Source organism: Trichoderma harzianum (assembly GCF_003025095.1).
Source record: "Trichoderma harzianum CBS 226.95 unplaced genomic scaffold M431scaffold_81, whole genome shotgun sequence".
Taxonomy (NCBI): domain Eukaryota; kingdom Fungi; phylum Ascomycota; class Sordariomycetes; order Hypocreales; family Hypocreaceae; genus Trichoderma; species Trichoderma harzianum.
In genome coordinates, this window is record NW_020209329.1 from 826 (window position 1) to 14,434 (window position 13,609).

Sequence of the window (13,609 nt, forward strand, 5' to 3'; positions counted from 1 at the left end):
ATATAATTTCCTATGCTTATTTTATATTACAAATCCAGATGCATAGCTGAAGTTATTATTATTGAAGTATCTTTAATACTTATATAATCTTACTTAGGAAAATAAAGTAAAACAGATTTTATAGCGAGATCTTATATAATAGTTCGTAATAATAAATAATAAATATATTCATAAATAGTTAAGCTGCGTTTCCAAATATAACCTTCCTCCTTATAGAATATAACGGAAGTTTTCATTACCATCTGTCTCCTCACCAATCTCGTCTTCGGTGTGAACAGCCTGTCGAGCAGGGCCATATTTCTCGTCAAGTTTCTTATTAAGATACATAAGCTGGAAGATTTGCACAATGGACAAACAACTTGCAATTGTGCAAGCCCCGAATGAAATGTAGAATCCCTTTTTGTAGAGCGGGCCTTGAGAGGCAGGGAAGATGTGCGTACCCAAAAGGGGGCCGCATTGGCCGACAAAGTTCATGAGGATGAACCCAGCACCACGCTTAGAGTCGGATCCATTGTTGTTGGCAACCCAAGACAGTACGAGGCCGATACAGGGGTAAAGACCTCCTGTAATCAAGAAAAGTGCAAAGTACTTGACTCCGACGTTGTGAACAAGAACCAAGACTAGGTAGCCAATAGCACCCGTGCCAGAGCAGATTGCTAGGAAAATACCACGACGCTGGAATCTGTCCGACAAGTGCCCAACAAGCAGGACAATGAGACAGGCAAAGAGGTATGGCGGAGCAGACAAGCCCTGGGCGTGGATGGACGAATAGCCCATACCCTGAAGAATTGTAGGGATATAGATAGGAAGCGACGAATACCCAACATTCATCATAAAATATATAATGGTAGGGACCCAGTTCTTGAGGTCAAGAAGGGACCCTAACATATCCTTGAGGTTGACGGTATGCCCACGTTCGCGGTTGCCGGTCTGACGAATGGTACGAGCGGCCGCAATCTTGCGCTCCGTTTCGTTGAGGAACTGGCAGTCGAGGGCATTACTGGGCAGCCAGTAATAGCCAAACAGACCGACCGCAATGGCAGGAAGACCCTCGACAAGGAACAGGGCGCGCCACCCAGCAATGGCGTGGTGATGCAAGGTGACAAAAAATGCAAAGGCACCAGCGAAAGACGCAGCCAACGGTGCAATGGACACGTACCATCCTAGCCGGCGACCCATCTCCTTGCGGTAATAGAAGAAGGAGAAGAAATAAGCCAGGCCAGGTGCGTAGGCAGACTCGAAGATGCCAAGAAGCAGACGTAGGACAAGCATGCCAGCAAAGTTCTGGGCGGCACCACAGGCGCCTGCGATGATACCCCAGATGATGATAACCGTGGGCACATAGTAGCGAGCAGGGAAGATTTTGTAGAAAACAGTCTGCCAATCGAACAGAATGTATCCGAGATAGAGGACAGTCAAGAGCCACTGGTACTGGCCGTCGGTGATGCCCAGGTCTTTAGACATACCAGCGACGTTTGCGTTACCGATATTGCCACGGTCCATATAGGCCAGGATATAGGCGCCAGACACATAACCAAGGACAATAATGTCAATCTTCAACAGGAAGCGGGCCTCTTCTTTCTTAGTGTACTGAAAAGAGAGCGCATCGAGGCGCTGGACATCCTCGGCGTTCTTCTCACCGGTCATGGTGGCAGACTCAATGTGCTGTTCAACATCGTTGGTTTTGGCATCGTCGACTCGCTGTGACGGCTCAACGCCAACTTCTTTGGAGTCCATGACGTATCTTGGTATTGCTTGCAGATTGCAGAACTGCTGTATGAGGAAGAGAAGAGGAAGAGATCTAGGGAAGGGTGACGAGGGATGCGGATGGAGTAATGAGATAACGAGACGGCATGCTTCTCTTGTAGATTTCAGAGAACGCGGGGGGGCGGGCAAGTTGCCTCACTGGGAACAACTCTAGCATCCAGAGAAGGGGGTGGACAGACTATGACAGCATAGGGAGACATGGTACGCAATTGGGCTCTTGGGTAGCGTTTGACAGCATGTTCTAGAGGGCTACTAGGGTGAAGATTCATTCTACGTACCCACGTTCGCCTACTAGGTACTAGTTTACAGCTGTGTCACAGCAGTGTATACAGGTACTTCTACAGCGATGGATCGTTTTCAGCGAGTCCGCGCTACCGATCGCGTATTGAGTTTGATACGTGGAGGAACGGGGCGTGGCATTTAGCTTATGATGGGGGCTTAGGCAGTCAACTATCTGATAGTTTGCTTGGTCTAGTTGCTAGATGAGCATTGGCTGATATTCTAGACTACGCGTCCAGGGGCCTGTGTTTACCGGTCGATATGTCGTTTGTCTGACCGCGGAGGCATATGACCCCCGCTCATAGTCAACTGTCTCCACATATACCCGGATGCCGTGCCTAGCGTGGGAATCAAAGAGGGGTAATCCGGGGAAATCGGGGATGAGGGGGGAATCTGTTCGGCTACGGAGAGTGCGTATTCGGGCGTATTTGCCGGAACTTGTCCACTTGACACTAGGAGAAGCGCTGCTCAGCTGAAGCATGTGTCTGGGGAGATATGCCCCAACAGATGTGACTAAGCCCTTAATGCTAGCATTGCTGGGGGTCAAGTAGACTCCATGTATCTCGCCTCTGCCAGTCTCAATAGGTGGCGGGCTAGATAGGAACGAGTTCGTGGGGGCAAGGCACAATGGGGTAGGCGAGTCCATGACAGCGCTGGTGGCGGACAAGACGCATCTGATGGATTGCCAAAGTTCCTGAACATCGTGGGGGGTTGGACCATTTAAAATATGTATTTTGCGCGACTCTATCACCCGTAACAATTCTCTACAAAACTCTCTCCAGCTATTTTCTCTCACAGCCCTCGGATATTCGTCCACTATCTGCGCCATGCCTTCATTCAATATCCTCGTCCTGGGCGGTGACCATATCGGCCCCGAGGTCGTCGCCGAGGCCGTCAAAGTTCTACAATCCGCCGAGTCTCACCCAGCCGTGGCGGCCAAGGGCATCAAGTTCAACCTGGACCATGACCTGCTGGGTGGTCAGTCCATTGACGTCCACGGCATACCACTGACAGAGGCTGTGATTGAGAAGGCCAAGAAATCCCACGCTGTGCTCTTTGGTGCCGTCGGAGGGCCCAAATGGGGCATGACGGGTGAGCTCAGGCCTGAGACATCGGTGCTGGATCTTCGTCGTGCGCTCAACTGTTGGGCCAACATCCGTCCGGCCAAAGTCCCTTCTAATGGCGTGGCCAAGTGCTCACCCCTGAAGGAGTCTATCGTTAAAGGCACTGACTTTATTGTGCTACGTGAAAACTGTGGCGGCGTCTACTTTGGCGATAAACAAGAATTCTCGAGCGAGAAGCCGGACTACGCCAGCGATGTTTGGGGATATCATCGATGGGAGGTCGAGCGCATTGCCAAGATGGCCGCGTACCTTTCACGCAAGCACGGTGGGACCAAAGGTCCCAGCAGGATAACAAACATTGACAAGGCTAATGTACTTGCTGTGTGTCGCCTGTGGCGCGACGCTGTCTGGAAGATCCGCGATGCCGAGTTCCCTGACATCCCCATGACCAACCAGCTCTCCGACTCGCTAGCCCTCGTCATGGTCAAAAATCCGCGTTCGCTCAACGGCGTCGTGCTGTGCGACAACATCTTTGGTGACTTGTTCTCTGACGAGGCCGCGGCTGTTGTTGGTTCGCTTGGATTTTCGCCTTCCGCTTGCTTGGCTGGTATCCCTGGTGACGGGACAAACTCGCCAGGCATGTATGAGCCGAGCCATGGTTCTGCGCCGGACTTGCAGCCCAACTGTGCCAACCCTGTTGCCACTATCCAGAGTGCTGCCATGATGCTACGGTACAGCTGCGATCTCGACTTCTTGGCCGATGCTATAGATGAGGCGATCAGCGTTGCGCTTGATGATAAAGAGGCTGGCGGTCTGGAGGTGCGCACCGGTGACATTGGTGGATCTGCGTCAACCACCGAGATGGGCGACGCCATTGTCGCCTCACTCAAAGTTATCCTAGATAAGATGGTTTGAATTGTAAGGCAGAGCATCTGTTATGTCATAAGGAGGACGACACATGGCCCGGGAAAGGCAGCATAGATCATTAGGAAGTTGGTGTATAAAATCATCGTTTGATAGCAATACATGTGTACAGAAACATACGCGGAGAGCACTCTGTAAACTTCATTCGGTCCATTTCTTCTATCCTATCCAGTATTATTGAGGTTCAAGGAATATACAGAAGACCGCATCGCTCCAGCGTCTGCTGTCACAGACCAGAATCACAACCCCGCATCATCAAGCAGAATTCCTGCATCTGGAAATCATCATGTACCCCACACGCACCCCCAGCAGCTATGTAATCACTCACCCTTCTCCGCCTTATTCCCATTGATCCCCACCGCACAAGTGTAGACGTCTCTGTGGGGTGCTGCCGGGGCCTGGCGGACATCTTACATGTAGAGGCACAACTCAGTTCTCGACCTCGTCTGCTTCACGTTCACCAAGGTATAGCCCCCGCGCATGGGGCAAAAGAGAACCCCCACCTACAGAAACGTTGGTTTTATCCGTCCAGCCTAATGAACGCCTCCGTTAGGTCTGGTTCCTGTGGTAGGTACACACATGGTCACGAGCAACAGAGTTAGTGACAGTGTTAGACGTAGTTAGCTCCCCGGGCTCAATTATTTGGAGCAGTGTCGTCTATGACTTTGAGATGAGCATTGCCAAGCTATAAATATCGTCACGAACAAAATTGGAGATCTGAGTTTGTGCTGGTCGCTCCCTATCAGCACTTTCGCCTCTCGAATTCGCAAGAAAGGTCATCTACGGCCGCCATACCTCGACAATGGGCCTCACTCTCTACGACAAGATCTACAATGCTCACCTGGTGGATCCAACAAACACCACCGCACCCCTCCAGTACATAGACGCGCATCTCATCTTCGAGGTGCCAACGCCTCAAGCTTTTGACGGTCTCAGAAGGAACAAGCGTTCCGTTCGTCGGCCTGACCTTACCTTGGCTACCGTTGACCATAATGTGCCAACCGACGACCGTTCGGGCTACCGCGATGCCTCGTCCTTTCTGACTGAACCAGCGGCGAGGAAGCAGGTAACTCTATTGGAGAAGAACGTAGCCGAGCACGGGATCAAGTACTTTGGCATGTCAGACCGCCGCCAGGGTATCGTCCACGTCGTCGGGCCTGAGCAGGGACTCACGTTACCGGGTTCAGTCATCTTCTGTGGCGACTCCCACACGCCCACGCACGGAGCGGTAGGCGCATTAGCCATCAGCGGCAGCGTAACCGAGATTGAACATGTCTTGGCCACGCAGACGGTACTACAGCACAAATTCAAGAACTTCCGTGTGCGTGTCGAAGGGGACCTAGGCCCTGGTGTGTACTCTAAAGATATCATCTTGCATCTTTTGAGCAAGATTGGCACCGCAGGCGCTACGGGATACATTATCGAATTTTGTGGATCAACTATTCGCAACCTCTCTATGGAGGCGCGTATGGTTCTCTGCAATATGAGCATCGAAGGAGGTGCCCGTACAGCGCTTGTCGCGCCTGATGAGGTCACCGTTGAATATCTTCAGGGTCGACCTCTGGTGCCTTCGGGCGAGGACTGGGACAAGGCATTAACATATTGGAGGACGCTGCAAAGCGACGAGGATGCCCACTGGGACTATACAGTTGACATCAACGCCGTCGATATTGTGCCCTCCATTACCTGGGGCACTTCGCCGGACGATGTCATCCCCATTACAGGAACGATACCCGATCCTGCAGACCTAGACGGCAAGGACGACATCAGAGCAGCAGCTATACGGCGTTCACTCAAATATATGGGCCTTCAGGCTAACATGCGCGCTACTGACATCCAGATTGACCGTGTCTTTATCGGATCTTGCACTAATTCGCGTATTGAGGATATTCGCGCAGCCGCAAGAGTTGCCTCTGGCCGTACGGTTGCCCCTAGGGTATATGCTATGGTCGTGCCAGGATCTGGTCTAGTCCGGAAACAAGCCGAAAGGGAAGGCCTGGATACGATTCTAAAGAAGGCTGGCTTCGATTGGCGCGAACCTGGCTGCTCAATGTGTCTTGCCATGAATCCTGATAAGCTGGCCCCCGGTGAGCGATGTGCCTCCACCACGAATCGCAACTTTGAGGGACGTCAGGGAATCGGAGGACGAACTCATCTGTTATCGCCGGCCATGGCCGCTGCTGCGGCTATCACGGGTCACATGACGGATGTAAGAGAGCTCGTGGCCACTGGGAATGGTTCCCTCAGTAATACGCAGCTCACACTCGGAGGCGATAAGGTTATGAGTGCCGGTGCTGTTACCGTTCAAACTGAAGCAACCTCCACCAACACCTTATCCCAGCCGGTTGTGGACGAAGCGTTTCCCAATCGCCCCGCAGAGGAGAGCAAGATTAGTGTTGATGGTATTCCCAAATTCGACATATTGTCATCTGTGGCAGCGCCATTTGACATGCAAAACATCAATACAGACCTCATCATCCCAGGCGAGTTTCTCAAGACAGTGACGCGGACAGGTCTTGGGCCCAGTCTCTTCCGCGAGCTACGCTACGACCCTATAACCATACAAGAGATTCCTGAATGTGTCCTCAACCAGGAACCTTGGCGGCACGCGCAAATTCTTGTCTGCACTGGGGCAAATTTTGGCTGTGGATCTTCTCGAGAACATGCCGTGTGGGCATTGACGGATTTTGGCTTCCGCTGTGTCATTGCACCGTCTTTTGCATCCATATTCTTTAACAATGCGGGCAAGAATGGTTTGTTAGCCATTGCCATTGACGATGCGAAGGCACTGGGGCTTGTACATGCTGAGGCCATGGCCAAGCGCAACGTCGTGGTTGATCTGCCAAACCAAGAGATTCGTGACTCCAGCGGGAAACGCATTGTCAGGTTCAACGTCGACCCTTACACCAAGCACTGCTTGCTCAATGGCTTGGACGATATTAGCTCAACTCTCGTGAGCGAAGATAAGATCTACGCATTCGAAACGAAGCAGAAAGCTACCTTTCCGTGGTTATTTAATCGTATCAGAAAACTACAGCCTCCGAAAAGGCTTGGTCTTGATTTACCAGGTGCCAAGGATCTGTTGGAGTGGTAGTAAGAAGAAATGTCTCTTCATAATGCATGCTACGTTACTGTAGGTGAATATATGAGTCAAGTATGAAATCACAAACTCCATGGTCAGGAAGAAGAGACTGTGATTGTCTTAGGTGTGAATGTTTTGTGTCGCACCGATTCCAATAAATATATTACACTGCCCTTGCTGCTATGGACAGCGAATGCCCGCTACACTAAATTACACGCGTTTTGGGAGGGATATCTACGGCGTAGACAGCCTGGTTGTCAGGTTCCCCCAGCTCATGGTAGTTCATGGAAGCCAGCGATGGTGATATCGATATCGCCACCCGTGTACACAAAATCAGACCGATCTGGCCGGAAAAGTCGGCAGTGGGGGTCAACGAGGGGTAGAATAGGTTCTGTACTAGAGAGTCTAGCTCGAAACCTCTTATTCCAGATGGGGGGATACTATGCCTCTTAAATAATCTCACGTATCCAACGTGCAAGTCCCTGGTTGAGCTTAAAAACCAGAACAGCAACAGGGTGAGGACTATCCGACTTGCTGTGCCTTTCACGCATTAACAGACCAAGATGACCGTCAAGTACGCTACCGTCTCGCCCCTCAAGTGTGGCTACCTCTCACCACCAGCGTACAAGTTTGTAGCCGATGCCAAGGATGGGGAGAAAATGACGATGCCTTCGATGGCTTTCTTCATTGAACACCCAGCGACCAAGAGCAAGATCGTCTTTGACTTGAGTATCCGCAAGGATCTTACCAAGTACCACCCAGGATTGCAGAAGCACATTGCCACGCGGGATCCTATCAGTAGCGAGGACGATGTAAAGTCGGCTCTTGCGCTGGGCGGCTGCGACTCCGGGGAAATTGACTATGTGATTGTTAGCCACATCCATTGGGATCATGTCGGCACGCCGTCCGACTTCCCCAATGCGACTTTCATCTGTGGCCACAACACCGACAAGCTTCTCAACAACCAAATGGGCGAGGACCTCTACAACCCATACTATGAACCAGACTTACTACCCAAGGATCGCACCATTGAACTTCCCGCGGTACCGAGCCAGGCAGAGGGCGAAGTCTTCGAGCCGGAGCGCGGCTGGCGTTGGCAATCCAAGCATGATATCCCCCACGCCATTGACATGTTTAACGACGGGTCAATCTACATTATCAACAGCCCCGGTCATGTCCCAGGCCATCTCAATGCCTTGGTGAGAGTTGCTGCGGACAAATGGGTGTACCTGGCAGCGGACGCCTGCCACCATGCGCGCATATTCAACGGCGAGACGGATTTCGGCGCTTGGAAAGACGATAAAGGGCGCACTATTACTATTCACAAGGATCTAGACGCAGCGTACAAGACGTTAAGCATGATGCAAAGACTACAGAGAGAAGGGCTGGATGGTTCGCTAGTTGAGGTTGTGCTCGCCCACGACGGCGAGTGGCAAGAAAAGAACGCGCGGTTCTTCTTCCCCAACCACATATAATTGAAGTGACGTTGCCACGGCGATAGAATCATCAAGAACATTAAACCTAGTTATCTGCAGAGGGAAGCTAGGCCAAGTTCATAATGTATTGTGCTATAGCATGTTTTCCCGATCAACCAGGACTCTTTTAGATCTCTCTCAGCGGTACTACATGTAGTTGCAGTATAAGGCTTATCCTACACCTGTTGTATAGTATAGGCCGAAACTACAGTTGTACCATTTTGCGCATGTCACCAAAGTCCGCGATTCTACGAATATTCCATATATATCCCTAAATTAAAATTCGTATAGAGGACTCCGTATATAATACAAATTAAGTAGTTTAACTCGGCTTCTGTGCCTTGCTTTGGTCAGGCGTGCATCTGCCAGATGCCCAGACCAGACCAGACGCACTCGAGTTCTTTTGAATTTCAAGATTGTTTGATGAAACACGTCAACGTTCATATTCACCTGTTCTTTGCCCACGCGTTAATCATGCAGCGTCAACGCGTCGACCGTGACATGTATCAACTGGCAAAAGTTCCCATGATTGCCTCTGGCAAGCCATGCAGCCAAGCGCTTCAATATCACTTAGGCTCCCTGACCAACAAACCTCTTCCTCTGCAAACACGTACCAAACACCATGCCATCGTCGCGTGGTTGGAGATTCTGCACCACTAGGGTTATCGACTGTCTCTACATACTCTCCCCACGCTTCCCCCCATGATCCCACCATCTCTCCAAGAGTGCAGTCCAAGGCCGGAATACTGCACCAGCGTACCCCACGAGCTCCGATACACCTCCGTTCTTAGTATTGCACAGCATGGATTGCGACTACGGTAGAATCCCACGTTGGGGGTTACGATTTGGCTCATTTCACTAACCGATCAACCCCCCAAACCCCCATCTATGCCTTGTCACAGTGAAGTACTGTTACCAGCTGGATTCTGTGAATGACACTGTCATCCATTCTGACGCCTTGTTAGCGGAACCAGAACGTCTAGTTTCAGTATTACCCGGTAGCGTCGGTCAGCTTCCGGCGACCCTTCTCCCCGCGTCCGGAGTGGGCCGCTCATCTGACACTCCCCCAATGTTTCTAGGCTTCTATCCATCTCAGCTAGACCCGCCAAGTTTGAGCCCCTAAAATATGTGTGTATTGAATTTCGTTCTACCTTTCTGTTAAACAATAGCTTTCCTCAACGCAGTTGAGCTGTTAATCACACACGTCTTGCTGATCCCCCAAACCCCCCAGTCAATAGCTAAATCCCCCACCTAAAAACAAAACCTAGGACAGGTACTAGTTTAATAGGCGAACATCTTGTAGTCTCCGAATCGTTTTCTCCATATGCAGGGCGAACCCATAGCGAGAAAACACATCTTTATATATTACAGCAGCATGGATCTAGTGCACTTAAACTTTTCGCATACAATAGAGTTATTGTTATTTCGGATATTGAGTATTCTTTTGTTCCTGTTTATCTTATACTACTATACTTTTTCCCCCTTAAACTAAAGGTTAAACATAATTAAAAATAAAAATATCTTAAATATATAAATATATTAAAATCTAAAATAATTTATTACTAAATTATTTATTTTTATTTATTTTTTATTATTATAATATTTATATTATAACTTTATAAACTTTATTATTAATAATAAATATACTAGCTAATTAGATTTTAGTAGTTAAAACTAAACTTTTTTAAATTTCATAATTAAAATTAAACTTAATTAAGAATTAAGTACTTATATTATATATTAAAAAATAACCTAATTAATTAAAGGCTAGGTTTTAGTAGTTTTATATATATACTTTTATTTATAATATATAATAAGATTTTTTATATTTTTAAGTAAAAAAATAAAAAAGCTTTATTTTTTATTTTATATATTTTTTACTTTTTTAATTTATAAATTAAAAAATTATTTTACTTTTTTTTTAATTTATAAATTATATAACGAACCGGGTCCTATAGGTTAGTATAGGTTAGCTGTTTCCAAGGGATAAACCTTAGAGTAGTTCTATGGTTTATATTAGCAGAGTAGTTAAGTTAGTAGACGGGCAATTTTATTATTAACTGTAAATAAAGTATTTAAATATTTAATTTAATTACTATAGTATTAATAATAACTAGCTATTTAAGTATTTTAATAAATAATATAAAGTAAACTTATATACTTAGTTAACTAGGCTAAATTATTAGTAAAGGTTAATAATTTTATTATAGATTATTTTATAGTTTTAATAATCTATTTATAGATTATTAGATTATTATAATAATTTAATAATCTATTTTTAATTAGTTAGTCGGTCTATTGTTTATTTAAAACTAATTATTTTATAGGCTTATTAGTATAATTATAAAAGCTAGGTTGTAATATAATATCCCCCTTTTATTAATTTTATCCTTAAGACCTTACTTATTTAAGTATAAGTAGTTCTTCTTTACTTTATAATATATTCTTTACTACTTATTTTTTATTTTTTTTTATGTATATTAACTTACTTAATAATAATAAATAAAATATTTAAAAGCGTTTATTTAAAAATTAAAAAACGTAAGAGTTTTTTTTATTTTATAATTAAAAATACTTTAGCTATAGATAAACGTTATTTTTATTATATATTATATAATTATAAAAAGTATTTTATATTTTTTTTAATTTATTATATTATACTAAATATATTTATTTAAATAAATCTTATTATAATATTTATAATTTATTTTTTAAATAATTAAAGTATATTATTATTTATTATTTCTACTTAAAAAATAAGCTTAAAGTAGCTAAAAAGGAGTATTATATCATTAATATAAAAATTAAATATTTTTATAAAAAAAAGAAATATTAATATAAAAAAATATATTATACTATTATATAAGGTATTACTAATTTAAATAAGTTAAATAAGGTTAAGTATAAGGAAATAAAGGTTATTTATTAGGCTACTACGTTATAGTTAGTAAAGGGTTTTTTTAAGGTTATTTTTACTTTTTTAAAGTTAGTAAATTATTTAGGGATATTAGTAATAGATCCTAAGTTAGTATAATCCTTAAGCTTTAATAACGTTTTTCTACTAATATTATTAAATTCTTAAGGTATTTAATAAGTTTTTATATTTTTTCTTTTTCTTCCTTTTTTTTTATTATATTTTATAATATTATTTACTATTTTCTTTTATTTTTATTACATTAATATTTTTGACTTTATATTTTTTTTCTTTTTTTTTAATAATAATTTCGTCTTAAATAAGTCTTTTAGTTTTTTTATTAATTTATACTTTTTTTAGTAAAGAGATATAAAATATTAAATATATATATTTCCTTTATTTTTCCTATTATTTTAAAAGTTTAAGTTTATAATTTACTTTTTTAATTTTTCTTAAAATTTTATAAAGTTTAAGTTTTTTAAAATTAAGTTTATTACTTAGCCTATTTATTTTAATATTTACTTACTTATTTCCTTATATATATTAATAAAGCTAAACTATATTTTTTTCTTAAAAGGTTAGTTTTTTAATTTTATTTTTATTTATATATTTAATTATTCTTTAATAAATAAATTTAAGTTATTATTATAGTTTATTATATAATTTAATTATATCTTCTACTTTAATTATAGTTTTCTTAATATTTTTCCTTTACCTTAGTAGTTAGTAGGCTTTAGGTTTAAATTTATAATTTAAGAAAAATAGTAATTTCTTAATTAATTTAGATTTTATATTATTATATATAAATTATATAATAAAAAGTAGTTCTACTTAGTTATTTTACTTAAAATTAATATAATAACGTAAGTATATTTTAATTATTTAGTTAAATTTTTTTTTATTTATTTATCTATAGGTAATAGGCTGTATTAGCTTTATAATTTATTTTTAATTTAGCTATAAGTACTTTTTAAAATTTAAATATAAATATATTTCCCTTATTAAAGATTATATCTTTTAGTAGTTTATAGTTACTTATAATATATTTTATTATTATATAAACTAGTTTTTTTATATTACTGGCTTTTTTAAATAGTATAAAGTAGGTTATTTTTATAAGTTTATTAACTACTATAAAAATACTATTATAAAGTACCTTTATAATTAGTTTTTTTAAAGGAGGTAGTTTAGTAATTAAGTTAAATAAAATTAATTTTTATAATTATTATAGTATAAGTAGTAGTTATAGCTATTTATAGGGTTTATATTTAAAGCTTTTAGCTTATTTATATATTATATATTTTAATATAACCTTTTATATTTATGTTTTAATATTTTTAAATTTAAAGTATTATATAATTTACTATATAGTTTTTTTAATTTTATAGTATTTATTAAGCCTATATATATAAACTAATTTTACTACTTTACTTCGTAAGTTTTTTAGTACTTAAATAAGTTTATTTAATATTAAATATTTAGTATTTATAAAAATACCTTTTAGGTATTATTTATTTTCCTAGTTTTTTATATATTTTTTTATATTATTAATAATTAAATTATCTATTTTAATTTAATATAAGGTATTAATTAATTAAATAACTAGGTCTTTATATTAGTTTTTTTTTAGTATTTATACTTTAACTTCTAGGATTTTTTTAAAAGTAATTTAAATACCTACTAAGTATATTAGTATATTTATTATTTAATTTACTATAATATTTAATAATAAGCTTAAACTTAAAGAGTTATTTATAATACTTAACTTATTTATAAAATAGTTTTTATATTATTATAAAGTAAATAATATTTTAATAATTTATAAAGATTATTATTAAAAATTAGCTTTTTTTATAATAGTATTTTTAATATTATTTACTAAGTACTTAGTATATAATTATAAACTTTTTATTATAAATAAAATATTTAAGTTTTAGTTTATATAGTTTCTTAAAGAAGTAGGTAATAAACTTAAGTTTCTTTTTTTTATTTAGTTACTAAGTACTCCTTTAATTATATAGTCTAAGGTATTAGTTTTAATTATAATAAGTTTATTTAAGTTAAATATTATAAGTATTAGTATATTAGTAAAAGTTTATTTAAG

At 40.9% G+C, this 13,609-nt stretch overlaps 5 protein-coding genes across 5 annotated transcripts; 3 read left to right on the forward strand and 2 right to left on the reverse strand.

The window, feature by feature from the left end:
- Positions 1-210: 210 nt before the first annotated feature.
- Positions 211-2,692, reverse strand: M431DRAFT_502064 (hypothetical protein; the record flags this gene model as incomplete). Its single annotated transcript, XM_024918087.1, has 3 exons — positions 211-1,574; positions 1,907-1,945; positions 2,614-2,692. The coding sequence occupies 3 exons, from the start codon at positions 2,690-2,692 to the stop codon at positions 211-213; spliced, it is 1,482 nt and encodes a 493-aa protein (XP_024767012.1).
- Positions 2,693-2,796: 104 nt separating this feature from the next.
- Positions 2,797-4,146, forward strand: M431DRAFT_514423 (hypothetical protein). Its single transcript, XM_024920231.1, has one exon. The coding sequence runs from the start codon at positions 2,874-2,876 to the stop codon at positions 4,023-4,025; it is 1,152 nt and encodes a 383-aa protein (XP_024767013.1). The 5' UTR covers positions 2,797-2,873; the 3' UTR covers positions 4,026-4,146.
- A 414-nt stretch (positions 4,147-4,560) lies between these two features.
- Positions 4,561-7,200, forward strand: M431DRAFT_22013 (hypothetical protein). The gene is made up of 2 exons (XM_024913561.1): positions 4,561-4,601; positions 4,655-7,200. Exon 2 carries the CDS (start codon positions 4,837-4,839, stop codon positions 7,126-7,128), a length of 2,292 nt encoding a protein of 763 aa, XP_024767014.1. The 5' UTR covers positions 4,561-4,601; positions 4,655-4,836; the 3' UTR covers positions 7,129-7,200.
- Positions 7,201-7,664: 464 nt separating this feature from the next.
- Positions 7,665-8,744, forward strand: M431DRAFT_463254 (hypothetical protein). The gene is made up of 2 exons (XM_024915376.1): positions 7,665-7,690; positions 7,746-8,744. The coding sequence occupies exon 2, from the start codon at positions 7,776-7,778 to the stop codon at positions 8,589-8,591; it is 816 nt and encodes a 271-aa protein (XP_024767015.1). The 5' UTR covers positions 7,665-7,690; positions 7,746-7,775; the 3' UTR covers positions 8,592-8,744.
- Positions 8,745-12,475: 3,731 nt separating this feature from the next.
- M431DRAFT_102485 (hypothetical protein) lies at positions 12,476-12,721 on the reverse strand (the record flags this gene model as incomplete). Its single annotated transcript, XM_024911448.1, has 1 exon — positions 12,476-12,721. A coding segment is annotated over one exon (246 nt), but the record flags the coding sequence as incomplete, so codon positions are not given.
- Positions 12,722-13,609: the final 888 nt, after the last annotated feature.